At 41.2% G+C, this 26156-nt stretch overlaps 1 protein-coding gene and 2 long non-coding RNA genes across 3 annotated transcripts in view; 1 reads left to right on the forward strand and 2 right to left on the reverse strand.

Annotated features, from left to right (window-relative positions):
• Positions 1–25331, forward strand: part of FBN1 (fibrillin 1) — a 232954-nt gene extending 207623 nt beyond the window's left edge. Inside the window, exons 52-65 of the mRNA XM_030318235.1 lie at positions 301–417; positions 2214–2333; positions 3850–3972; positions 5319–5450; positions 7890–8015; positions 8582–8788; positions 10581–10706; positions 10957–11079; positions 13919–14035; positions 14253–14381; positions 15390–15509; positions 19915–20146; positions 22639–22813; positions 24020–25331. Coding sequence (XP_030174095.1) covers positions 301–417; positions 2214–2333; positions 3850–3972; positions 5319–5450; positions 7890–8015; positions 8582–8788; positions 10581–10706; positions 10957–11079; positions 13919–14035; positions 14253–14381; positions 15390–15509; positions 19915–20146; positions 22639–22813; positions 24020–24409 — 2237 coding nt within the window. The 3' untranslated portion in view covers positions 24410–25331. The remainder of the gene's footprint in view (positions 1–300; positions 418–2213; positions 2334–3849; positions 3973–5318; positions 5451–7889; positions 8016–8581; positions 8789–10580; positions 10707–10956; positions 11080–13918; positions 14036–14252; positions 14382–15389; positions 15510–19914; positions 20147–22638; positions 22814–24019) is intronic.
• LOC115515953 lies at positions 336–14392 on the reverse strand. Its single transcript, XR_003969451.1, has 3 exons — positions 14329–14392; positions 13355–13403; positions 336–395 (listed from the first exon to the last, which is right to left on the reverse strand). It is a non-coding gene; the product is annotated as an uncharacterized LOC115515953 (long non-coding RNA).
• LOC115515952 lies at positions 14392–22509 on the reverse strand. The gene is made up of 5 exons (XR_003969450.1): positions 22419–22509; positions 20367–20549; positions 19818–19908; positions 16630–16723; positions 14392–14465 (listed from the first exon to the last, which is right to left on the reverse strand). It is a non-coding gene; the product is annotated as an uncharacterized LOC115515952 (long non-coding RNA).
• Positions 25332–26156: the final 825 nt, after the last annotated feature.

The following is a 26156-nucleotide window of genomic DNA, read 5'->3' on the forward strand; positions in this document are numbered from 1 at the left end:
ATTATAATTTACCTTTGTGTTCAGAAAAAGGTACCTTGGGGGTGCCTGGGTGGCTCAGTCAGTTAGGCCTCCAACTCTTGATTTCAGCTCAGGTCATGATCTCATGGTTTGTGAGTTAGCCTTGCATCGGGCTCTGTGCTGATAGCATGGAGCCTGCTTGGGATTCTCTGGCTCCCTCTCTCTCTGCCCCTTCCCTGATCTTGCACTCTCTCTCAAAAATAAAATAAACAAACATTAAAAGAAAAAAAAGAAAAGAAAAAGGTACCTTGTTATTCACTTTTTTTTAATCCTTTACTTAAGATATGGATGAGTGCAAAGAACCAGATGTCTGTAAACATGGGCAGTGCATCAATACGGATGGCTCCTATCGCTGCGAGTGTCCCTTTGGTTACATCCTGGAAGGGAATGAATGTGTAGGTGAGTAATAAATCGGTTTCTTCCATAAGGATTTTACAAATTAGAAATTACGCCAGTTAGCATTCCTGCTAGGAAGAATAAGTACCAAGATTGGGACAGAAATAGGTTTTGTCCATTCATTCATGCAGCATTCATCTAGCAATACTAGCTGAGTACCCCATGTGTCCAGCACTGTGCTAGGCTCTATGGCTACAGCAGTGACCCAAGCCAACATGGTCCTTCCTTATAGTCTAATGGGGAAGACACTGGACACATCTGAAGAGATAGTTGGAAAGGAAAACATTATAACGTATTCTTTTAATTTAAAAAAGATTGTTGATGATCATAATTGTATTCTCTCAATATGTAAAATACAAAATTTATCCAGATTTTATTACATTTAGTAACGTGAAAGGCTATGTACACAGCATAAACTCCTCTTGTTTTTACTCTCTTATTAAAATTTCAGAGAATGGCTCCTATGTCTGACCTTTGAGCTCTTAATCCATACCAACTCAAAATTGAATCCAAGTATGATGTCTAGGTCTTTAAAAAAATCCAAAGCAGTTCAATTTAATCTGAATTAATAACAGCATAAATGCTGAATGTTTGTGTACATTACAAAGCGTTCTTTCCATACAAGAATCAGGGCATGAGGACTTCCCCCAAAGCTGTGGCCTCGGAAGCGTAAACAAGTTCCTTACTCTTCCTAGGCCTTAGAATGTAATGTTATGCAGATAGACTAACTTATTTCCATTTACCCTGCAGCTCTAAAAATCTATGATACTGTGATTTTTATTCACTTGAAAGAGATGTAATATTCTGGACAGTGAAATGCAATTTCATAGCAGAACAAAAGCAAAGTTGTCAATGTTTTCTCTTTGGAATCTTGAGTTAGTGCTTCTCTGTGCGTGACAGATGAGCCTGCTCACCCAGGTCTCTCTACCACACCTTCTTGCCTTTTCTTTTTGACTCAGAACCCAACATGAAATGTAACCCTGATGGCAGTCCATTACTATTCTGTGTCCTAGATAGCTAAAATAACAATGTTATTTCTCAACAAGTTCCCTTTCCCAGAGGAAGACATTCTCCTCACAAGATGTGTCAGAAGAACAGCCAGTATTGTAGGTGGATGGGTTGGGAAGCATATATATTTTTTAGAGCTCCTTGGTAAGACTTGTTCTCTCTCCACAGTTGTTTACAGAGATCATACCCTAAACATATTTCTTTGTAGCTTTTCTTCTGCCTAACGTAAACCATCTGGTTTCAACAGAATCAACAAAAAATCTGTGTGAATCTTGATTTTATCCAGTGTATTAATTTTGCTTAACCTCTGGTCTCTTGCTTTGTGTAAGCGTAGTCTTCTATTTTATATCTGGCAAAACTCCATCATGTTTAAGGCTTCTTAGAGAATGATGTAATGTAAGGCCAAACTGGAGATATATTTCTAGGTTTATTTAAGTGAAAACTTTTGACTTGTGAGAGAAGCCTTGTTTTAACCCTTTGAGCATCTATTCCCAGTAGGTTTACCTCTTCATAATACAGGAAGCTGGAGAAGCTCACAGAGAAAAGCACTATGAGGGCTGGAAGCCCAGATACTGTCACTGTTAGTGCCACTGTTACTTAGCAGGTGAAATTTCACAGCTATAAATCTGAGGAGATAAGACATGTGCACTCCTTTCTTGCAAAGACAGAATGAGAATAAAACAAGATGCTACAGATCAAAGTACTCTGATAAGGTGAAACGTATCATTTGAGTCCAAGCCCATTTTTTTCTTCATTTGTCATATTTTGAATACACTCTTGGTCACTTGCAGATACTGATGAATGTTCTGTGGGCAATCCCTGTGGAAATGGCACCTGCAAGAATGTGATTGGTGGTTTTGAATGCACCTGTGAGGAGGGATTTGAGCCTGGTCCAATGATGACTTGCGAAGGTAAACCTCTTTGCAGAATAGTTGGTTACATCTTCTGATCATGGAGACAATAGCTGGCTGATTATGGTCCTTGATATTAAATCCCATCCAGGGTGTGCAGAATAAAGAACATCTGGCCTGATGGGCCAAACCGTCACTTCTCCTGAAAAAGGTGGAGGTGGTTCATGGCACCAGTTATGCTGCCTATCATGCAGAGCTCCTGTTGGTGTCTCCCCACTGCTAGTATTTGGATATGACTCCTGTCTTGTTTGCTACCTTCTATTTTCCATTTTCCCCTTCCTTTTTTTCCTTTATCTCCCATGCTCCCTTTCTTTTTTCTTTTTTCCTTTCTACTCATATCTGCACACTGACATAGCCACCAACATCCTGTGGCCATCTGGGGGCAATCACAGCAAAAGAGGTTGCCGATACCCTGTAAGCATCTTCCAATGTCTAGTAGGATAGATGCATGGAGAGAAGGGAATGAGAGGGAATGTCTAGCACAGTGGGTCTCAAAGGGTGATCCCTGGATCAGCCACATCAGCATCACCTGGGAACTTGTCAGAAATACAGTAAATACAGTTTTTCAGGCCTCCTCCCAGACCTCTTGAATCAGAAACTTGAAGAGTGAAGCCTCGCAGCCTTCCAGGTAATTTCTGATACACTCTCAAGTCAAGAACCACTGGTCACAGAAGTGAATGAAGGTGAAGGTAGACAATAAAAATGGTATGAAAGTGAGCTCTTCATCAGAGATATGACCTGTCAATACCACTGTCATAGTTGTTGGTGAATCTTTAAAGGCTATGACTAAATATGATCTGGGGTCTCACTGATGTTCTCAGTATCATTAGACTTAGAAAGAAACATGATAATCAAGATGGTCTGTTTTGACCTGCTTTTGCAAAACACATTCTGATGGTTCCAAACAATGAAATCTGTAAAAACCACTTTTATCTATTAATAGTAAAGCCTATTTAAGGCTGTCACAGCCATCACTGTAAACTTAGCATCTCCATAAGCGTAAAATTATTCAGAACACCATTTGCTTGGGCACAAGAATCACTGTTATTTTACAGGAGCCTCTTTTATATGGGGAAGGGGAGGTGGTTAATGATATTGGATGGGTCTGCTTTTGTTCTGACTGCAGTTGACTTGACAGCTGTTTTGACTGAATGGAGTAAAGCTGATCCCCATCCTATGTGACTTTAGGGAATGGCAAATGGTCAACTTAAGGCTTCAAAACCAGCATTTCAGAAAAGCTCCCTCTGTGTATAATTTCTTAATCTAAATAACACTGGTAATTATACCAGGACAATAAGCCTGAACTGGGACTGTGCTAGGAGCACTAGGATACATGATCACTCTGCCTATACCAATTATAAAATAACCAACTCATTTTATGATTCTCTGAAAACCAAAGATTGCTTGGTGCATCCACGTTGATGACAATGCAACATTTCAACTTTTGATAAAAATAGATTTTGTTTTTTTGGTTGATGCCACTGACCCATTATTTTCATGCTACCTTCTGCTGCAGATATAAATGAGTGTGCCCAGAATCCTCTCCTCTGTGCTTTCCGGTGTGTAAACACTTATGGATCATATGAATGCAAATGTCCTGCTGGATATGTTCTTAGAGAAGACAGAAGGATGTGCAAAGGTAAGACATCCACATTAAAGGTCATCTAAGCTGAGGGGGTCTAACTCTTATCTATAAGGAAAATGTCTCTCCAAAGCTTCTATTGGTAGAGGAAGACTTTGAATCAGGAAACCCTCCTGTAGTCCATGGACAATATGGGGGTCGTCATCACCTCCTCTCCTCCCAAACTGTAGCTTCAAGCATCATCAAGCTGTATCAAGGGCCACCCTGCAGATCTTTTTGAGTTCACTATGCATTGCATGCCTATGACATGATAGACACTCTGTAGGATGCAAAGATATAAAGAAAAAAAGACATTTACTCACAATCAAGAAGCTCAGCATGAAGAGGTTGAGACAGAGATATAAATAATTGTATTATGGTGTGATAAGTGAGAACTGAGAACACAAAGGAGTATGATAATATTAATTAAATAATTTTTAAAAGTCCCCATCACTAAGGGATGGCATATTCCAAGAATGGGGATAGCATATGGAATCTACTTTAGCTAAAGATTTCCATGAATAATGCTCACTGAACCCATGTAATTACTAGGGCACTGGAGTAGGCTCTGCAATACGAAGTTGGGTAAATCATGGGGCTCCCTGAAGAGCACTGATTTGCTCCTTCAAAGTCTTAAGTGAGAAGATCCTTGTTCCCTTCAGATGGGTTAAATAGGATTTTTTCTTGAAGATGAAGAGATTTCCTAACAAAAAGCTCTACATCACATTCAGGATAAGTCCAAATTTCTCAGCTCAGACCACATAAAGGAGGAAGATAAAGAGAGGGAAATGCAAGAGGACAATAAGGAATGAGGAAGACCCCTCCACACCAGGAAAAAGGAAATGAAGGAGGGAAGAACCAGTAGAGAATATGATTTTTGTGAATGCTTGTCTTTTCCTCAAAGTGTAAAAACCAAAGCTTTAATTATACAATGACTCTTCTAATATTACATGACACTAATTAATATTATATAAAAATATATATTATGCTTTCAGTATAGTTATCATACAATGGAAGCTTTGGCTTCTTAAAACATATTGTAATTATAATGATGTTGTTATAGCTGTCATTCTATCGTGAAAGATTTAGAGAAGACCTTTTTGAGTTGAATTCATCAAAAAGAATTAGCCATGCTTCCTGCCTTTGAAGAAGTTATCCATTAGGGAATAATTTCTTCATCAAGTTCAAAGGTGGTTAGAAGACTCCTTTCCAATCTTAGGGGGCCAGCACCCACAGTACAAAAGGAAGTAGGTTAACACTGAAGTAATGTAAATGAAACCTGATTGCTTGAGACCATCTCATGCTTAAAAGGCAAGAAGTTAATGAAGCTTATTTTATAATTTACGGTTGTACGTTCTTTCCAGATGAGGATGAATGTGAGGAGGGAAAACATGACTGTGCTGAGAAGCAAATGGAGTGCAAGAACCTCATCGGCACATACATCTGCATCTGCGGGCCTGGGTACCAGAGGAGGCCTGATGGAGAGGGCTGCATAGGTAAGGGAGTCACTGCCAAAGGAGCTTTGCAGGAGTCAGAAATGACAGAGGACAGAAGGGACTTGGGGTCTGAGTCCCTGTGGGCAATGTGTTCTTCGTGGCTAGACCCATCTTGCCTCTTTTACCTTGTGTCATGATTTTCCTTGGAGATCCCCTTGGCTCTCGATTATCAAGGGATTCCATGAGCACTGCCATTCTCACCCTCTGAGCTGGCCTTTGCCAACTTTCTCAGCTCATTTTGCTGCCATGATTTGGCACCAGGTGTTTCCTCTAATTCTTTGCTTTTTATTTTATTTAATTTAATTTTTGAGAGAGAGAGAGAGAGAGAGTGCAAGAGCAGGGGAGAGGCCAAGGGAGAAAGACAGAGAGATCTTAAGCAGGCTCCACACTCAGCTCAGAGCCTGACGCTGGACTCAATCCCATGACCCTGGGATCATGACCTGAGCCGTCAGACCTCTGGAATCATGACCTGAGATGTCAGATGCTCAAATTACTAAGCCACCCAGGTGCCCCTCCTTTACTTTTTATACTTTTTTTGTTGTTTTAGGGTCATTTGTCTTTACGACATTAGAATGTCTTTCTATTGATCCCACTTCGCTATTAGCACCCTGATGTTGAATTACAGATGCCAGGTCCCTCTGAACCAGGAATATCACTAAACCAGTGGGATCTTCCACCAGAGAATCTGTTCTTGTCTAGAGTGAGGTCCAGGCACTGGTATTTCTGAAAGTTTCCTAGGTGATTGTAATATGGATCCTGCATTGAAAACCACAGCTTCAGATCAGGGATTGGCAAACTACAGCTAGAGGGTCAAATCCAGCCTGCCAGCCTACCTCCTATTTTTGTAAATAAAGTCATATTACAACATAGCTGTAACCATACATTTGTATATTATCCATGGCTGCTTTCATGCCACAAAGGCAAAGCAGAATAGAGTGAATGCAACAGAGACCATATGGCCTGCAAAATCTACAAGATTACTATGTATGATCTAGTAATGCTAAGTATTACTATACCTTAGAGAAAAAGTTTCCGACTTCTGCTTTAGACCATCAATATAGGAGAAAATTATGAGAAAATTCCCATGTGTCCTTTTTAATTTTAAAAATCAGTGACACCAGAACAATAAATTTTATGTTGTCAGTCAAGAAGCTCAAGAACCTCATTGTCCCCTTACCCTGTAAGGTACAGAATTAAACAATAATTGAAGAGCAGACTTTAAAGATTTTTTTTAATGTTTATTTCTGAGACAGAGAGAGAGCATGAGTCAGGGAGGGGTGGAGAGAGAGGGAGACACAGAATCAGAAGCAGGCTCCAGGCTCTGAGCTGTCAGCACAGAGCCTGATGTGGGGCTCGAACCCACAGACTGCGAGATCATGACCTGAGCTGAAGTCGTATGCTCAACCGACTGAGCCACCCAGGCGCCCCGGAAGAGCAGACTTTAAAAGCACAGAAAAAGTATTTGGGCTATGATCATGCACTAGATCTTCCAGGTTCAGTGGTTCACCTCATTTGCACATTGGAATCACTTAGAGAACTCAGCTCCCACCCCAGACATTCTGATTTAATTGGTCGGGGGGTGACGTGGGCATTGGGATTTTTAGCCTGTGTCAACACTACCCTAAATGTCACCTTTGAACTTTCTGCCTCTCATAATGAGATGCCTGCCTTGGAGGCTCAGAACTATTCTCCATGAGATGCACTTAAGCAAATCACTTTATGATTTTTCTAAAAAAATCATCAGATAATTCTAAGAATCTCTGGCTTGTTTTAATGCTTTTTTTTTTTAACCTGGGAGGCTGGTTTATGATTTATTATTCCTCAATATTGTTGAAGTATTATAATAAACATAACCTATATTGAATTGGAAGATTATGTGTAGACAAGTCTGAGGTCAAAACTGACCCATTATAGACATTATTCTGAGGAAGTATTATATTTCTTCAGCATGTTGATCTTAAGTATTTATTTTTTTCCCTTCACTTGAAATCATCCTTTTTAGGGACAGATATGGACAGTTTTAAATTTTATTAAGTGAAATATGTGTGCTTACATAAAATGCTGTTACCTACCTTTAAGTACATCAAAATGCCATCAAGTATGGTTTTTAAAGGATGGAAGTAGACACACACATTGTGTATTTGCTCACATGTGCAAACTCCATTTCTAGAAGGTTACGTGAGAAACCAGCTGTGGCACTGGTCACCTCCCAGGAGGGGTGTTTGGTGGCTGAGGAATAAGGGAGGAAGGGGCACTTTTGCTCAATACTCTTTTGTACCTTTTGAATTGAGAGCCGTGTGAGAAGGATATCTATTCACAAATTTCAAAAGAAAGAAAAAGAAAGAAAGAAAGAAAGAAAGAAAGAAAGAAAGAATCAATCTATCCCTGTACAAAGTAGGTGACTGCTCTTGTTTCTGATCTTTCGATCACACCACACAGATGAGAACGAGTGCCAGACCAAGCCGGGGATCTGTGAGAACGGGCGCTGCCTCAACACCCGGGGGAGCTACACTTGCGAGTGCAATGACGGGTTCACGGCCAGCCCTACTCAGGACGAGTGTCTTGGTGAGCACAAACAGGATGATTTCGTAACCCTGAACTTCATGCTGGGATGCTTGTCACCCACATCGCTTATTTGAAATAATAGAAATTGTTCACATTTGAGGCAGGTTCATATTTTGGAAATGACTTAATGACTGTGATTGTCCATGGGGCTTAGCACCACCCTGAAGCTAAATTCTTCCTTCACTAATTGTATCAATGAATCACTTGTTTGGAATTTCTTTCTCCACTGCCTTTTTAAGCCCTTGGTGCTCAGGGTCCGATTCCATGTGTTTTTCTGCCCCTGTCTCTGCAGCATGACTATCCCTCCATATTTCTGAGAGCAGATAGAGATATAACCTTGTGCACGCTAATGCCTTCCTGCCCACTTACTGAATTTCTTGTCTTGTTTCCCTCAGATGTCATCCTTTCTCTCTTACTGCTGTTTCCAGCTTTCCTTTATTGCTTCTTCTCACCCAGGGTAAAGTGTTATATCCTTTTTGGGTTTTATGTTTGACCAAATTCTTGATACATTGTTATGCTCATAAAGCTCCATAAAAACCCTCTGTGCAATGTAACGTCCCTTCCAGACAACCGGGAAGGGTACTGCTTCACAGAAGTGCTCCAGAACATGTGTCAGATCGGCTCGAGCAACAGGAACCCTGTCACCAAGTCTGAGTGCTGCTGTGATGGCGGGAGAGGCTGGGGCCCCCACTGTGAGATCTGCCCTTTCCAGGGTACTGTGGCCTTCAAAAAACTCTGCCCCCATGGCCGAGGATTTATGACCAATGGAGCAGGTACTTCACTTATGGTCCAAAAATACTTGCAGGGAATCTGTTTGTTTGTTTTCTGAAAAACAGTTGAGAATATGGAATCTACAGTATGGGCTTAGGCTGAGTTGCATGGTTTATACATCAACAAAAACCCTTTATTGTATCTTTGTACAATTATCTATTGTAATCTTTTAGACAGTCAAGGCCAGGCTGCTAAAGTGTCCTTGATCCATCTGATTAAGTTGTATGTGCTTGGGTCCCTGCCCCTGCAATACAAGGAGTCCTCAACTTTTAAACAGAGGTTTGTTGTAAGTCAGTTACTGGTTACTCGGAATGTAATTTTTTAGATAAACCTTGGAATAAACGATCACTAAATTCCTAGACTAGTCCACCCATATGTATTTGCACTCGTAAAATTGGCCAAAATATACTGCATGAAAGAAGTATAAACAATGCTGATATACTGGCAATTAAAACACAGTTGCCTCTGGAATAGCGCAAGCTATTCTCATGAAATAGAATGGAGAGAGACTCTTAGAGCTCCTTGGGAAGGGATTGGAAGTGAGCGGAGAAGAAGGAGAGTAAGCAGGATTTGTGTTGATGGTTGAAAGATGTGGCCAAAGGTGAAATAATAGAACTGGATGTGTGGAGGCACACAGCCGGATAGATTAGGCAGGGTAACCAAAAGCAATTTATGATTCTTCTGAGGATGTGAAAATGAGACGGTGGAGAAGATTCACTTCTTGAAACCAGTCAGGGTAGGCACATTGCATTTCAGAGTAAACTTGAAAGAATTCGGAAAAATAACATCTGTTGCAATAAAATAGTTGTTTGGCAATTAAAGGCTAAGAACTCATTTAGTCTTGGCACCCCACCAATCACTAAGGAGACAGGTGGGTCACGATGTGGAAGGACAGCAGGTTTCACGCTCCACAGTACATGTTGACCAAGTCTTTCTCCCTGTGGTGGAGCTGGGATTAAGATCTCTGTTCCTTATCAGGCTGCAAAACCCAGCCCAGTGACCCACCCCAGAGCCTTAGTGCTTCCCTTACCAAGGGATGTTTGGTCCCATTTCCCCAATATTATGCAATGTGATATTTTGGGGGATTAACTGTAAATACAACAAAAAGAAAAGAACCTTCCTCCTTACTCTGGACAAGCAATATTAGAAAAAAGTGGATTTTTTTTTTTTTTTTTTTGGTCAAAAGAATCTACTGCTATGATCCATTTGTGGATCAAGCTTGCTTGATGGCATGAGATAGAGCAAGGAGCTAAATATGTCTGGATGAGATGGTTGTTCTATAGACCCAAAGGGGAAAACTGTAAATTTAGAAAACCAATTCTTTTTAAAAAACATTTTTAATGTTTATTTTTGAGAGAGAAAGAGAGAGATCACGCACATGTGCAGGAGTGGGGAGGGGCAGACACAGAGGGAGACACAGAATCTGAAGCAGGCTCCAGGCTCCAGCTAACAGCATAGAGCCTGATGCAGGGCTCGAACCCATGAGCTGCAAGATCATGACCTAAGCCAAAGTCAGAAGCTTAACCAACCAAGCCACCCAGGCACCCCCCAATTCTTTTTAAAGCATTCCCCTAGCCTGATTAGTTATTATACTCTCATCCAATGCAGTTATTCATTTGCCTTTTGTTATAGTTACCATTACATATGAAATTCATGCTGTCATTTCTTTGGCTTAATTTCTTAGGTCTATAATACAGTAACAGTTTATTAATATTTACAGTGACATCATCTCTACATATTAATGTCCATTTTATAATGTCTTTCTCTTTTAACCTCTGACTGTTAAATTAACAGATATTGATGAATGCAAGGTTATTCATGATGTTTGCCGAAATGGGGAATGCATCAATGACAGAGGATCATATCATTGCATATGTAAAAATGGCTACACTACAGATATAACTGGAACTTCCTGCATAGGTAAGTGCTGTATTTTTGATGTTCAGATAATTATTCTGAGTGGAAATTATATATTATGGGAAAAAAATATAAATCCTCAAACTGAAACACTAAAAAGCCCATGTAATTTCATAGGAAAACATAAGACAATGATCAAAGACAGCACAGAGTTTACCTTTTCTTTTCTCAAAGCTAAAATTCTCTGTTAGACCCTGTGGGTACTGACCATTATTTTAGGGTGGATGGTCACACTGTCTCTTTTTGATCATAGATCTGAATGAGTGTAACCAGGCCCCCAAACCCTGCAATTTTATCTGCAAAAATACAGAAGGGAGTTTCCAGTGTTCTTGCCCGAAAGGCTACATTCTGCAGGAGGATGGAAGGAGCTGCAAAGGTAAAGTAGAATTTGCCTGCACCCACTCACCTGCCTTCTGGGCACATGGTTGTATTCCTTGTGCATTTGAGGAATCCATAGGCAAGCTGAAAAATCCCCCCACTGGCAAGAGGTGCTTCGCTGGAGTTAGTTCCTCCCTGGGACCTCCCTGCCACCCACTCCTATGCTGGCTGGCTGGAGGTTGAGGCCAGGGAGATTGCTGGGGACCGCTGGCAACAGCCATCCTCACTGCCTGCCCCTTGGGCATCCATAGGAGTGGCCCATGAGGGTGTCGGAGACAGCAGAGCCAGCTCTGTAAGGCCCAGGTGGGGCAGATTCCTACTTGATTATTTCCTTTCTGCTTTCTGTTTATCATATTTAGATAGCCAATCTATCCAACAACTAGAGCCCAAGCCTCCAGCATTGTCCATCCTCAGATTAATCGGTGCCTAGTAGACATTGTGCCTACCTAAGTAAACACTTTGTCTAGGTTTTTGTTCTGCCAAATAGGGCCATTCCTGCCCTCCAAGAGCTTATCTAAGCCATAAATATCATAAAGAATTAAGAAACAGCAGAACTTTGTGTGGAAATCCCTCCTCAACCAGAAGTTACCCTTTGGAAAATTTTGTTGGTGTAAATTTACTCCAAGAAACATCTTCCTCAACAATACGAACTTCACATATTGAGTGAATAACAGCACAAGTGAATCAGACTTAAGGGTAATTTTAAAAGTGAGGGATTTGGAACAGGAAAGGTAGACCAGATGGTAGAATAAGAGCTAGAAAGTACTGCCACGAAACCTTGATGGAGCAAAAAGCAAACAAGGGAAGTTAAATGGTGGGGTGGAATGGAAGTGGAGAGCAAAGAGAATTAGGACCCTCAACCCCTTTCTTGTGTCTGCTTAGAGAGAATTAAGAGGCTTATAATATAGGATGACATAATGAACAATGCATGAGGTTTCCCTATGCAGCAAAAATCCTATATAATCCTGTAATTTGGGGAGAGGAAGTTGAGAGACATAGTTAAAAATTCTGACTCTCTTAATGTAAGAGTTGTTTACAGCTTTGTTCTTCTCAAGCATAGAACTTCTCAATCTGTGGATCACAATGAGCTCTGGGCAAGGTAAGGCTAGAGCTCAGAGCAATAAACTTATTCATGGAAATAGAGAACCAAATTAAAAAGAAAACACCTCTCACCTGGATACTATCTGTACCAAGCAGAACAAATTTACAGCATTTTTCTAGCCTGTGGGAGCAGAAAATCCTTAAAAATGTCTAAAAAGAGAAAAACTGGAAATTAAATGTACTGTAGTAACTGTGTTTTTTCACAATGTATAAAAAGCACAAGTAACAGTTTCTTTGTGGTTTTAGGAGTGGGAAGAGCAGGGACATGATTTTTACAGATCCTTTTACAACATAAGTCCCTTTCTCCTATTGCTCTCATGAGGTCTGGATTCTTCCACATACTTGGCACATAGGACTAAAGATCAAACCGTGTGGTGCAGATACATGTACTATTGAAACTGACAGAAAAGAGCCTCAAAGGATAGCCCAGGGGAGATGTGGGACCAGCACTTCCCCCCATGAGAGCTGGGTAAGATCCAGATAAGAGGAGAGAAGGGGAGCCAAGATGTGCTTGGAGGTGAGAACAGCAAGTGTTGCTGTTCTTAATATGTTGTAGTTAGAAAATAGTGTCAGAAATCACTGAGCTGTCTCCCTCACCTGTGTGCAGGTAAGCTTCAGCAAATGTGTGACAGTGCTCTAGCAAGGCTCGTTGAGTCATAGAAAGGGGAGGCCACCCTTCTGTCAGGAGGCGCAGAGCTGCTGATAATGTAGAAACCAGAAAAGCAGAAACAGCAAGCCCCACAGCTATGTAAAGAGCATGGGACTGGCTCCATTTTGAGAGAAGTCAGCACTGGGAGAAATATGGGGGCTCGGGGGTTCTTTTGGTTTAGGTCCCCTCCAGATGTTACTCTACACAGGAACTGGCACTTATCTTCAGCTGCAAGCACAGCTCTGTGTGCAGTGACCAAACAAGGTAGGAAGGTAGATTGGTTCCTGAATACACCATGATTTTTTTTTTATATTAATATTCAGCTAAAAGCTGGAACATAGTTTGTATCTCTTGATGTCTTTAAACAGCAGTGGAGTTGAGAATGAGCCTAGAAATTCCGGCAATGAGGAAAGAAGCCTGGTCAAAGCGGAGGATTTTATTGAAATATGGAAAATAATGTTGCATAAATACTGTAGGGAGTTTTTAAATGTGCTATTGGCTTATCAGAGTGAGTTTTTCTTACCTTTGCTTCCTTCTTGATTGATCAATTTTGTTTTACCAAAGGAGAATCTCTAAAAAAAAAAAAAAAAAAGTCAGTTTGGTTTGATTTGCTTTGGTTGAACACCTCATTTGAGCAGATTCAAAACAGCAAACAGAAAAGACCTAAGCAAACAAATTAATTTCCAGCCTCAACAGTTCTTTTTGTAATTCAACTTGAATAGAACTTTTCAGCACTCTGGAAAATTTTGAGAATCCCTAATCTTTTACTTCATTGTGTAATTTATTTAAAATGTCACAATTTATTTGAAATTCCTTTGTTGATAAATTCCTACATTCCTGTCACGGAAGGGAATTGGGATTTCCTTGGATCCCCCAAAGAGCTACATTTTTTGGTCTAAATGGAGACCACATTTTATCTTTCAAACCTTTATTTGCTTGATTCCTCCCAGCCATTTACTGCAATTCTATTCTGGCCACAGTCATTGGAGACATACAAGTCAGAACTCAGAACTCCTTCCTAGGGCAGTTGCTAGGTACCTGTGCTCTCAGTTTGACTCCAATACTCATCTTACATATTTTTTAATAGATCTTGATGAGTGTGCAACTAAGCAGCACAACTGCCAGTTCCTGTGTGTTAACACCATCGGCAGCTTCACATGTAAATGTCCTCCTGGATTTACCCAACACCATACCGCCTGCATTGGTAAGTGGAGAGGAAAATCCCTATAGGAAACGTAGCTGTTCCTTTAAGGAATTGTTTTCTAGTTCCTCTGTTGGGATAAGAAGACAAAAACTCAAAAAAAAAAAAAAAAAAAAGTGAGTACAACAGAAAGTGAATCATCCCTCTCTCTTCCTTTTAAACAACAGAAAGTGAGTTCAGTCCATTTTAATTCCCACTTTTCCCCAACTGCTTCTTATAGATAACAATGAATGCACTTCTGACATCAACTTGTGTGGGTCTAAGGGTATTTGCCAGAATACTCCTGGGAGCTTCACCTGTGAATGCCAGCGAGGATTCTCTCTTGATCAGAGTGGCGCCAGCTGTGAAGGTGGGTAGGGGCCTCAGCTTGATGCAGCTGGTAATTCCTGGTGGAGATAATCTGTGTGACTGTCAAAATCTTCATTATCACCCTCTGTGGGATAGCAGAACAGAGCACAGGACTATCACCCAACTGAAGATGGGGAATATTTTTCCTGGTTGGCACAGGTATCATATCTTAGAGATCCATCTTTTGTCTCATGCTTGATCATGTCTAAACCTGTGCCTTTCCTCAATATGTGAAGACTTTATCTGCTCAGTTATTAATGTAATCTAACAGGGCATGAACTAGTCAAGAAAAATAGCTAGGTTCCTGAATTTGATTCATTAATATTCTAGTCATTGGATCCAGAGTCATAAAAGAATTCCCCTAATGTGGATTAAATATATGAAGAATGACTCTTCTGATAATAATATAATTAAAATTTTGAAATTTTTTGTAGGATTTTATTTTTGTACTGACATCTTTTGGTTTCTAACTCTAGCATGAATAAAAAAATACAAATAATTTACACAGCTATCCCATAGAGTACTCTTGTGCCTTACATTAGTTTCTTCATCATTTTTACTTGTCGACTTTACCAGGGATATCTAAATGTCTTTTTCCTTGGACTTATCAAAAGCTCCAGAGCACATATTCTTGAAGTTTTGGTGGAAGAATACTTTTTTAGGGGTCCGATTTCTTATTAAAATTGCCTTTCCCTTTACCACGCATATAAATGTTGCTTCAGAGACCAACTCTGAAACAAATGTTGATGTGGCTTAAAGCTGGCTCTACTTTCTTTTTTTTTTTTTTTTAAGTTTATTTATTTTGAGAGAGAGGGGGAGAGTGAGCAAGAGCACAACTATGGGAGGGACAGAGAGATAGAGGGAGAGAGAGAGAATCCCAAGCAGGCTCCGTACTGTCAGTGCAGAGCCCAATGCAGGACTCAGTCGTATGAACCAGGAGATGGTGACCTGAGCCGAAATCAAGAGTCAGATGCTGAACTGACTGAAGCGGCTCTCCTGTCCTTCTCAGATGTGGATGAGTGCGAAGGAAACCATCGCTGTCAGCACGGCTGCCAGAACATCATTGGGGGCTACAGATGCAGCTGCCCCCAGGGCTATCTCCAGCACTACCAGTGGAACCAGTGTGTCGGTAAGTAGTTTTTCCTTGTTACTATGGTGAATCACTACTGGCTCCTGTGAGTCAAAATACTGCTTTCTTTCTGAAAACTTTAAACGTGTCATTAAATCAACAATATTCACTTAAAATTGCCCTCACCTGGTTGGAACCAGAGGAAAGTTGTAGCCTTTGCAAAATAGCAAACAAAGAAAAAAGATAATGATAAAGGTACTTGGAGAGCATCGGAAATGAAATGCCCCTAGAATCCCTTCACTCTCATCGTCCCCCTGCTCTTCTGCTGCATGGAGTCACTGGCCCACACTGCAGGTACACATGAGGGCCAACAGAATCCTACCTCAGCCTGAAAAATATCAGCCAGCCAGAGGCTATTTTCAGTGACTCTCGGCCTGAAGACACAGAAGTGGTTCCATTCAGCTCTACACATCTTTTGGGGCAGAGTGTGAGCAGCAGACACAGCAAATTTTTTCATCATCACTAAATTCTTTTGAAAATTAAGGGAGACTCATGAACTTATTAAATTGAAATTATGTAATTTTTGATTTCATAATGTCATGGGAAAATAATCTTAATGCACACCAGAGAATCCAAACACTGTGAGTTTAGAGGGACCCTGGATCCATTTATCCCAAACTCTTGATTTTACTATAAAGACCTCAAAGCCCAAGGAAGAAAAGAAGTCTGTCCTTAACCTGGTTCCTTTGTGACATGCTTGCAGCTGGAGCCCCAGGCCCCTAACTTCCTGACTTAGGGCTGCCTTTCAAGTGTCATGTTCACTTGTTTTTTTTGTTTTGTTTTGTTTTTCATTCATCAAGCCTCTACACAGCACCACTGCAAGCTCGGTGCTCAGGTGAGCTGTTCTAGCTGCCACCCTCTTGGGAAGAGAGCCTTCCTTAGCAAAGAGGCAAGGATTACTGTTTCGTGGGTGGCTGCTCCACATCTCAATGCTTTGCTTTATTCCAAATGAAGATAAATTTAGTGTGTTTTAACTTATCAGAACTAGATCTCTCTCATTTGGTTTGATTCTTTTCAAGGCACGGTTTTGCAGAAGTGAGTAGGGTTGGGTAAAAGGGCACCAGTGCTGGAAGAGTTTAGACTACACAACTTACTGACAGCCTTCCTCTCCTCTTCCTACCTTTAGTCCAGGAATAGTGGAGATGGACAGGTCATGTCTTCGTTGCCTGGAGGCTCTCCTTTGGCCCCATGAAGATCATCTCTGGCTGGGAGTTCTAGAATAAATAGATTAAGAAGCAGTAAGAGGTTTGGGATTTTTTGATGTCCAAAAGATACTAGCCCAAACTGGGCTCATAATTCTTGAGAATGAGCATTGCCTTGGGCCAGAATGGCTTTGCCAGAGCTGTACAAAGCAGAGATCTTTTGAACCAGCCCTTTCTGGATCCTCACTCATAGGCAGCCAGAATTTCACTCTTAGAAGATGGATGGGTTTAGGGTCAGGGGCCACTGCAAGGGTCCACTGCATCTCATTGTTTTCTAGAAAATATCAAACTTCCAGGTGGAGTTGGAGTTGAGCCATGTTGACCCAGAGAAAATTTGTAAAAGAAAGCCCCTCCTACATTTTTGAATTCTCTTACTGGTTCTCCCTTAACACCACAGCTAACAAACACTATACAAGCCTAATGCTCAAAAATCTGATTTTACAGGACAGAGTGGGTAGGTTTCAGTCTGCTTTCAAGGAGGGTGTTTGGAGAATCTAATGCTGTTTCGATAAAATTAAAATGTCTCTTTTTCTAAAAAAGAATAAAACTCGCACCAATTTTAAGTATTAACTGATAGTAAAACAAAGATTTTGGAGTACAGAAAAATTGCTCCTGGAGCCTTTTGGTCCAGGGTGCACAGGATGGAAATGGTCAGAAGAGTGCAAAGCATGTTAAACAAATCGTGTTTGTATATTGATGAAAAGGGTGAGTACACAAACAAGACTATTTTCAAGCAATAAACACTGAACATTTGCCAATTTCTTATCTTCATTCCTGCTCTGCTCCATCCCAGTTCTCTAATGCAGATAAGCAAGTTTAATTTAAACTTTATTAGACTTTCAAGGAATAAAAAAAGGTATAGTAAAATAGAAAAGAATGTGAAAGAGGAGGAGGAGAGTTCTTGGCTGGGATAGATATTTATACTAACACAGATAGATCCTCAAGGCTAGAAAGACCCTTACAGATTATCTAGTCTGGCCTCATTCCCAAAACACAAATCCTTCCCTAAACTCCCTTGGTTGTCCTAGTTTGACTCAAATACCATCTTGAAGGGCATTCACTTTCTCCCAAGATAGCCCAATTTAGGTATAGAAAACTTTAATTCTTAGAAATGTTTTTGTTTTCATAAAAAATGAACTATTCCTCCCTCTACTTCTAACCATTGGTCCTATTTCTGTCCTTTGGAACAATACAGAATAAATCTAAGTTTTATTTTGATGGGTCTTGTCATACATATACAGACATGGGCCTTAGAGATTTTATCAGAGTCCCAGCAGGAAATGGATGGCTGAGCCCAACCAAAAGTACGGGACAAAGGAGAGGAGCCTGTTGATGCTCCATGCAGCTCAGCCTCCAGGGTCTGGAGATAGACATGAGGGACAAGGAGAAGACATCCAGCCCAGGGATATTCTTTCCACCAATGTAAACCCCCTAATTTCCTCATTCATTCCTTGGTGCCCATAGTCTCCACTGGTATCTGTCACACACTTCATCTCTGATTTAAACTAAGGGGAAAAGAACAAAGACAATGGCATATTTATTTCTGTTCTAGGAACCTTGGAGCCTAAATGATCTTAAGTGTATACTTGAGAGTCCTTGGACATAAAGGTTCCCAAACAGACCTGTAGCTAGGCACTAAGCCATAGCAGGCAGCTCAACAAATGGCTTTCTTATTGTATATCTATTCCTTCCACACAGGAAAGAAGGAGAGAAGGGAGAGGAGGAAGGAAGGGATATATAAGGAATAATATAAATATTATACATATGCAATCACCCTGCGCCCACCATTTTTATGCACCTGTTTCTCTAACTTAAAAACAGATTTTTCTTAGAAACAATTTTGTTCTGTATAAAGGAATCTACTTTAGCAAATAAGGTAAAACCAATTAAAGGGCAAAGGAAGTACCAGTTTAAATGGTGATTAGTCTCTTGAGAGATATTGTGGTCTAAAGGAAAGCACGTGACTGCTGTGGTCAGACAGACCTGGGTGTACATCTCGGTCCTGCTGCTGCTGTCAGGAGACCTCAGATGGGCTTTGTGAGCCTCACTTTCTTTATCAGTAAAACAGGGATTATAATACCTTCTGCCCATAATTTTCAGGAAGGTTAAGTAAATGAACGTGAGGCACCTCGTATTCTGTCATGCAATAGGCATCTAATAAATGTTAGCTACGTTTCACGTTTCACGTTTCCCCCCCCTCCTCCCTTTCATTGGAAGTATTTGCTGGGTGAGGTGCAGGCCAATCTCCCTGCGTTCAAATGAACATATGCCTGAAAATGGGCCACAGCAATTAAGAAATGTCTTACCAGCAAGCTTGCAACCTGCCCTTATGAAGGCAGGCCTACAAAAATCTATTTGAGATTTAAAAAAAGTATAAATTAGAAATAGATACTCAAGGTTTTTCCCCTCAAGTTGATTTTTCAAGTCAGATTTCTTTTTCCTGCTTTTTACCATCAGACTTGGCAGGTCCCCGTGGGTAGCCAGTCCTGCAGCATCTGTCTCTATTGTGGGTTTTTTCCAATTATTGCTCGTGAAGTCTGCACTGAATCTCTTCCAGCCATACTTTGCTTTAGACACGGCCCAGACACTCTGGGCAGGAGGCTGGTTTGGATAAGGGGGGGCCCGTTCAGAGATGGGAGCAGACATACCAGAAGGCACTATTCATCCCCAGGACAAGCACCTGGGGGCTTTTGCAGATTTTTGAAAAGGAAGTACAAGCAGGGCAGACACTTCCTGCAGGATGTCAGCCCTTGCCAGCCCTGCACATCCTGAAAACGGAGGACTGGAAAAGCAGCCTCCAGGAGGATGGCTGGTCTCTGCTTCGGAGACTGTGGTCCCGTTCATGGAGAACTGCAGGACTCCTTCCCTCCCACCCTGAACCTTGAACCAGCCCCGCATTCTTCACAGGAGGCTCGTGTGGTGCGGAACGCACTAGTGTTGGCTTCAGCTGAGAACTGGAATCTGTCAGCCCTCGGAATGCCATCCCCTAATGCGCTCCACGTGGCACATGTGACCTCAGCGACCACATTTGCCTACTGCATGGCGAGAGGCCACGTCCACGTCCGCATCCCCCTCTCCCCACCCCAACCACCTCGGCCCGCCCTACCTTCCTGAGTGCTGGCTGAGAGCCAGCTGGCCAGCGGTCCCCAGTAGAGACGTCTGGCCGGTGTCACACACACAGTGTCTTCTGGTTTTCCCTGCAGATGAGAACGAGTGCCTCAGTGCACACATTTGTGGAGGAGCCTCCTGTCACAACACTCTGGGCAGCTACAAGTGCATGTGCCCCGCCGGCTTCCAGTACGAACAGTTCAGTGGAGGGTGCCAAGACATCAATGAATGTGGCTCTTCGCAGGCCCCCTGCAGTTACGGCTGCTCCAACACTGAGGGTGGCTACCTGTGTGGCTGCCCACCTGGTTACTTCCGGATAGGCCAAGGGTAAGCACTGCTTTTCCGGGCCGTGGCCGGAGGCTCTCTTGTTCCTAATATCATTAAGTATATTTAACTCACAGTGACCCATCCTAGTCGAGAAGAACCATACTTTTCATAATCCTGGAGTTAATTCTGGTTAGCTCTGCAAAGGTTTTAGGCTATATTATTTGAAAGGAGACATCAAAATTTCTAGAAATTCATAGACTCTGAAACCAATTGTAAATACCTTGATATATGGTGTCTCTATCTCATTCTCTTGATCTTCGCATCTTGTTGGGAAGTGATTCATTTCTCTAGAAATGCAGGGGCTGACCCATGACAGAACTGGACTCACACTGCATATTGCTGATCTCCCCTTCTCCTGAGGCAAGCAGGATTCTCTCTTGACTTAAAATGCCTTCTCCTCTAGCTACCGTTAGGAGAAATCACAAAGATACCTGGCTTTAAAATACATTTTACATCTCAGACTTAAGTTTACATAAAGAATTACCAAAAGAGCATAAAATACGAGAGCTAAAATAATTATTGTATCCTCCTGGTAGAATACTTTACCACATTGTATGTGTGACTGTTGGGGAAGAAAAGACATATTTTTTTTTTAGCCAGTAATTTAAAAGTTTAGTGGTAAGTTTTCACTGTGTAGGCCTTTTTTCCTGCTGAATTAATCTAGAGTTGGATGTCCATGTAGTGTTGTCTATGCTGTTAAGGAACTCAAATTTTAACATTTTCATTAGGAACACATAGACATGAAATATACATACACACATGTACAGCCACACATACACATCCCACAAAATCACATATTCCATAATACACATATATGTATATATCAAATTAGTGTAATGTACTGGCCTTTGATTTCTTGACACACAAACATCAAGCGATTCATTTTGGGTCTGTGTAGACTTGAAGGTGAAAGAATGTTTCATGGGAAGCACACAGAATGCCAGCAATAGGACACAAATTCCCAGATGTTTGTGTCTGGCTCTCAGTAGTCTCATTCTTTATAAGTTGAATGCCAGAACCATTTTCCCAGCAAAAATTGTGACACTCCAAACTGGCTTCTGGCCAGTGGGACTTTGTAGTCACACTTCTTGTAAGTGGTGTTCCAGGGATATGAAAATACTGGAAAGGAGTTCTGAGAAAAGAACCAAAGCCTGCAAATTTGGGATTTTTCTTCCAATAACTTAATCATTATGTGAATAGACACACACACACACACACACACATGATGAGCAGTCATCATTTCATCCATTTTGTTTCTGCACATTTCATGCAGCAAGATAAAGGAAGAAAAAAGGAAAAGTACTGGGCTCTGGCAGGATTGCAAAAACTAGTATGAACCCATACATTGCTGCAAAACACAAAAAGTAGTCTGCTTATCGGCATTATATTTTGAATCTCAAGAGCATCAAGAAAAATGGGTTACAAAAATAGGCCAATTAATACAGAAAAAGTGATAAATATTTGGTCTTCATTGTGACCCATTAGTGGAAATCTACCCACTTCTAATAGTTTGCGCTTCTCTGTGAATCACTAGAGTGGACCCTGCCCCAAAATAAAGACTCCTAGGATCATTCAGATATTTCAACACATTTTGAAAAAGGAGCCTGGTAAATACATTCCAAGAGGCCTATGAAATAGTAAGCAGAATAACAAAACAAGGTACTTGTGAAACATGCAAGCCTCCCTTCGTAACTTGGCTTTGATAACTGAAAGGCAAAGAAAAACAGCTGAACTAGTTCTCTCTTGGGCATGGGTTTGTTTATCCAGCCTCACATGAGTCAGAGCCAATGGCCCTAGTGGTTTTGAATGACTTGAAACAATTTCCCATAGTTGGGCAAGCTCTAATACATGCATTTTATACATTGCACATCTTTACAGTTTATTTCTAAGTCAACTTCAGTTCTACCTAGAACTTTCTTTATACCTTCAGTAGCTTCAGCCAAAATGAGTGGTCAAACAATAGAAAGTGCTCAGAAGCTGAAGTGATGAGGGCTGGTGAGTTGTGGTAGTGGTGGAGGTGGTGGTGATGGGGTCATTGAAACAGGAAGAGGAAAAGGAACTGAACACAGACATCTCATACCTTTCTCACTTTCTGTTTCATAAATAGAAGACATTTTTCTTTACCCTCCCAAGTCACATGATCTCCCTCATCCCCCACTCTTCCTCTTTCTACTCCATGTCCCCTCCCCAGCAGCATAAGGACAGCAAAACACCTGGTACAGTGGGGGAGGGAGGCAGAAATGTAGGGGCAAATAAACATGCAAAACAGGACCTTGAGAGATAGTAGAAAGGAATCCACTCCAGGAACTGGGACTCAGAGCCTAAACACAGAGGACTTCAGTGTGGCTCTCAGAACCAGCCAGTCACCTAATGGACGAATAATCAATGTCTCAGTGTCACCAGGTGGGGGCCACACTTCACCAGAACTCTTGCACCACCTCCCTCATCTCCCAGTTCTAATGAAAAAGGGCTGTGCTTCCCTTCTTCCACAGGCACTGTGTTTCTGGAATTGGCATGGGCCGAGGAGGCCCAGAGCCACCTGCCAGCGGTGAAATGGATGACAATTCTCTCTCCCCGGAGGCTTGTTATGAGTGTAAGATCAATGGCTACCCCAAACGGGGCAGGAAGCGGAGAAGTGCAAACGGAACAGATGCCTCCAACATTGAGGTAGGTCAGAAGGTAGTTTCTCCTCATGTCTCCTGTTGCAGAAGGGCCTTCCAGATGCCTGTGGTTTCCTCCAAGGATGTTCCAAAGTGTGAAAAAGCTCCCTGGGGAGAAAATCCAGACATTCCCTGAGCTCTAGGCTGCATTTTACAAGAGTCTGTGGGACTCTCTGGAGTTTCTTGCTGCTTTTAGGGAGTGGCCATTCGAAGGTTTTCACATACTTGCTCATTTCCTCTGTCTCGCCAAAAAGAAAGTCAAACACCCACCCAAAGTCTGCTGAAAAGCAAGGTCTGAGATCCAGGACAGCAAGTGGGCAGAATCGTGAAGTGACATAGTGCTCTCTCCACGGGGACGCCAAGTTCGGAAAGCTAGAGGCTCCTCTACTGAAAAGAGCCATGTGGAGTGTGAGGGAACTTGGATTCTAGACAAAAACAACATGGAGCTCAAGCAGCCTGGTTTTCTTCGCCTACGGCTGCTGCAGCCTTTCAGTCAACTCAGAAATGCACAGATATTCACCCAGACCTCTGGCTCCAGGCCCGGAGAATCCAACACATGTGGTCCCAGAGAGGCAAGCAAGAAGCCAGGTGAAAAGCATTGAATATTAGCAGATCATCAGAGTCAGGAAGTAGGTTCCTAGGCGTGTCCTTCAGAGGAGCTGATTTTGCGTCAGTGAACAAAATGGAAATAGGCTGGTTCTTTCTTAGCATTGGTGCTCCAACTCATCCGCTGTGGTTTGGGAAAGGAGATAAGTCTACAGAAAGAAAATAGTCTATTGAAACAGTGGTTTCCAACCTCGAGTGTGCGTCTGAATCATCTGGAAGCCTTGTTAACATGGAGTTCGGGGAGACACCCCCAGGGTTTCTGATTCAGTAGGTCTCAGGTGGCACCGAGAATTTGCGTTTCTCAGATTCCCCGGTGATGCTGCTGGTCCAGGGAGTACACTTTGGGACACCTGCATTAGAAGACCACCAAGTCATTTCAACTTGACTTTCCTCTTGACAGTTTAATGTTTTTTATTATTATAAATATGTGCCAGTTTAACACATTTGTGATTTAAACAAAGTGTTTTATGAAAATATGCATTTTCGACATGGTATATACAACATGAAAAGGCTGTATTAGTGGGAGATTCGAGTCACTTTTTCCTTAATATGAGAAATAAGTGGCATATTTTCAATTAATTTAACACACTGCCACGTGTCTTTCCAGGACCAGCCTGAGATAGAAACCAACGTGAGTCTCGCAAGTTGGGATGTTGAGAAGACGGCCATGTTTGCTTTCAATATTTCCCACATCAGCAACAAGGTCCGAATCCTGGAACTCCTTCCGGCCCTGACGACTCTGACGAATCACAACAAATACTTGATCGAATCTGGAAACGAAAATGGCTTCTTCAAAATCAACCAAAAGGAAGGGATCAGCTACCTCCACTTCACCAAGAAGAAGCCAGTGGCTGGAACCTATTCATTACAAATCAGTAGTACTCCACTTTATAAAAAGAAAGAACTTAATCAGCTAGAAGATAAATATGACAAAGACTACCTCAGTGGTGAACTGGGTGATAATCTGAAGATGAAAATTCAGATTTTGCTTCATTAATTCACCATACAGAGACCAAATAATTAAAAAAAGAAAAACAACCAACGATAGATAGGTAGAACTGAATTTTTCCCCCAATCAGAATCTTCATATCATAGGTACAATCTTTCACCAAATAAATTTCTATAAATAAGCACTATTCTTATATTACAAAAAGTGAGGTACAGGTGACTACCCTAGTTCAAAACAACCACTTTCTCAGGCTTCTCATGTGTGTAGCTGAGCTACCTTGTCATATGTGTTGACTCTTGAAAACTGGGACACGTATTTTATTGGGGGTCTGCCATTCCTGCTGACGTGTCATCCTTCTAGCCGATGTACAGGAATGTGCTTTCAATCGATGGACTGCTCTGTATTTTTCCAAATTTTTAAACTTTGCTTCTCCAAATACAAGTACTAGGTTGGCCAATTATAATATCTATTTGGTGCTAGTAAATTCTCAAACTAGATCTATAAATGCACTGTAATATTTACACAACTTAGAAACCAAATTACAAATATTCAGTTCAAATACTTCATTAATTTCAATCAACCAAAGTTAGTTCAGTAGCTTATCTCAGTTATGAGCATAATACATTACATGTAAATTAAGTGTGTGTATACTGTAATCGTGCTATTTTTTATCATTGAAACATTTATAAACTAGAATAATAATGCCCTTAATGTGAGGGTTTGTAATGGTGCTTATTAAGACCAAAGACTTGTTAATTGTATACACCAAGTGGTAAGGAAATTTCTGTGACTGGCCCATGCGTGCATGGAGGTCTGGGAGGACCAAGCAGCAGCCTCAGCAGCCAGAGGATCACCAGTGCATCCTTCATCACACCTGTGCAATATGCCAAGATTACCCTCGGTCATTCCTGTCAACAAGGGGTCCATGTCATAAATGTCACAATAAAACAGTCTCTCTTTTTTTAGTGTACCCTTGGCTTTGTGTTTTTGCATGGACGCGGGATTTGAGGGGGCTTTTCAGAGGCTAAATAAAGTTTCCTGAATTTAAATTATCCTGGGTGTGGTAGTGACAGCTTCAAAAGGTGCCAAATGTATAACCACTAGCAGAAAAATTAACATATTTGAGTTAGTCCCTTGTTTTTATTCATTAAAGACAGCAGAGTTCTTTCTCGCCAATGAGAAATTTAGACTGTAGCATCATTTCTAAAACATGACCTAATTAATCTTGTGACTTTTAAACCACTAGATTTAAGTATTTTAGGATATCAAGTTCAGTCATTGTCTTAGAGCACATGTGTTTCATTATAAAAGATTTATCATGCCCTCTCCCCTCAAATAGTGTTGGCAAGCCTTAGATGCTTCATCCTTTCCCCCCCAAACATCTGTTGTTAGTCATAGCTAGTCTAATTACAAAAGGATAATCCCAAATTGATTCCAATTGAATGCTATATCGCTCTTGTTTTTTGACTGTCATAATTTGAAGATGCGGTTTTATTTTAAGTGCGATATTGGATATTTAACAGTTAAGCTCACTGAATTGATATGAAATAATTCTTGAAATCCCCAAGGACAGTAAAGGGTGGTAAATTTAAAGGTGAAGTAAAATTGCTACATGAAGGAGACAGAACCCTTACGAGACATAGGAAATTCCTCTCAAAATCTTCAAAATGCTACACTAAAGAAGATGGATTAGGTATGTTCCATCTTATTTCAGAAGACAAAATTAAGGTTAGTTACCATGAAGTTAGGTGTAACATGCACCTTCCTAATTATTGAGCTGCCCACTGAGGGATGG

This window comes from Lynx canadensis, chromosome B3 (genome assembly GCF_007474595.2).
Source record: "Lynx canadensis isolate LIC74 chromosome B3, mLynCan4.pri.v2, whole genome shotgun sequence".
In the NCBI taxonomy this organism is placed as follows: domain Eukaryota; kingdom Metazoa; phylum Chordata; class Mammalia; order Carnivora; family Felidae; genus Lynx; species Lynx canadensis.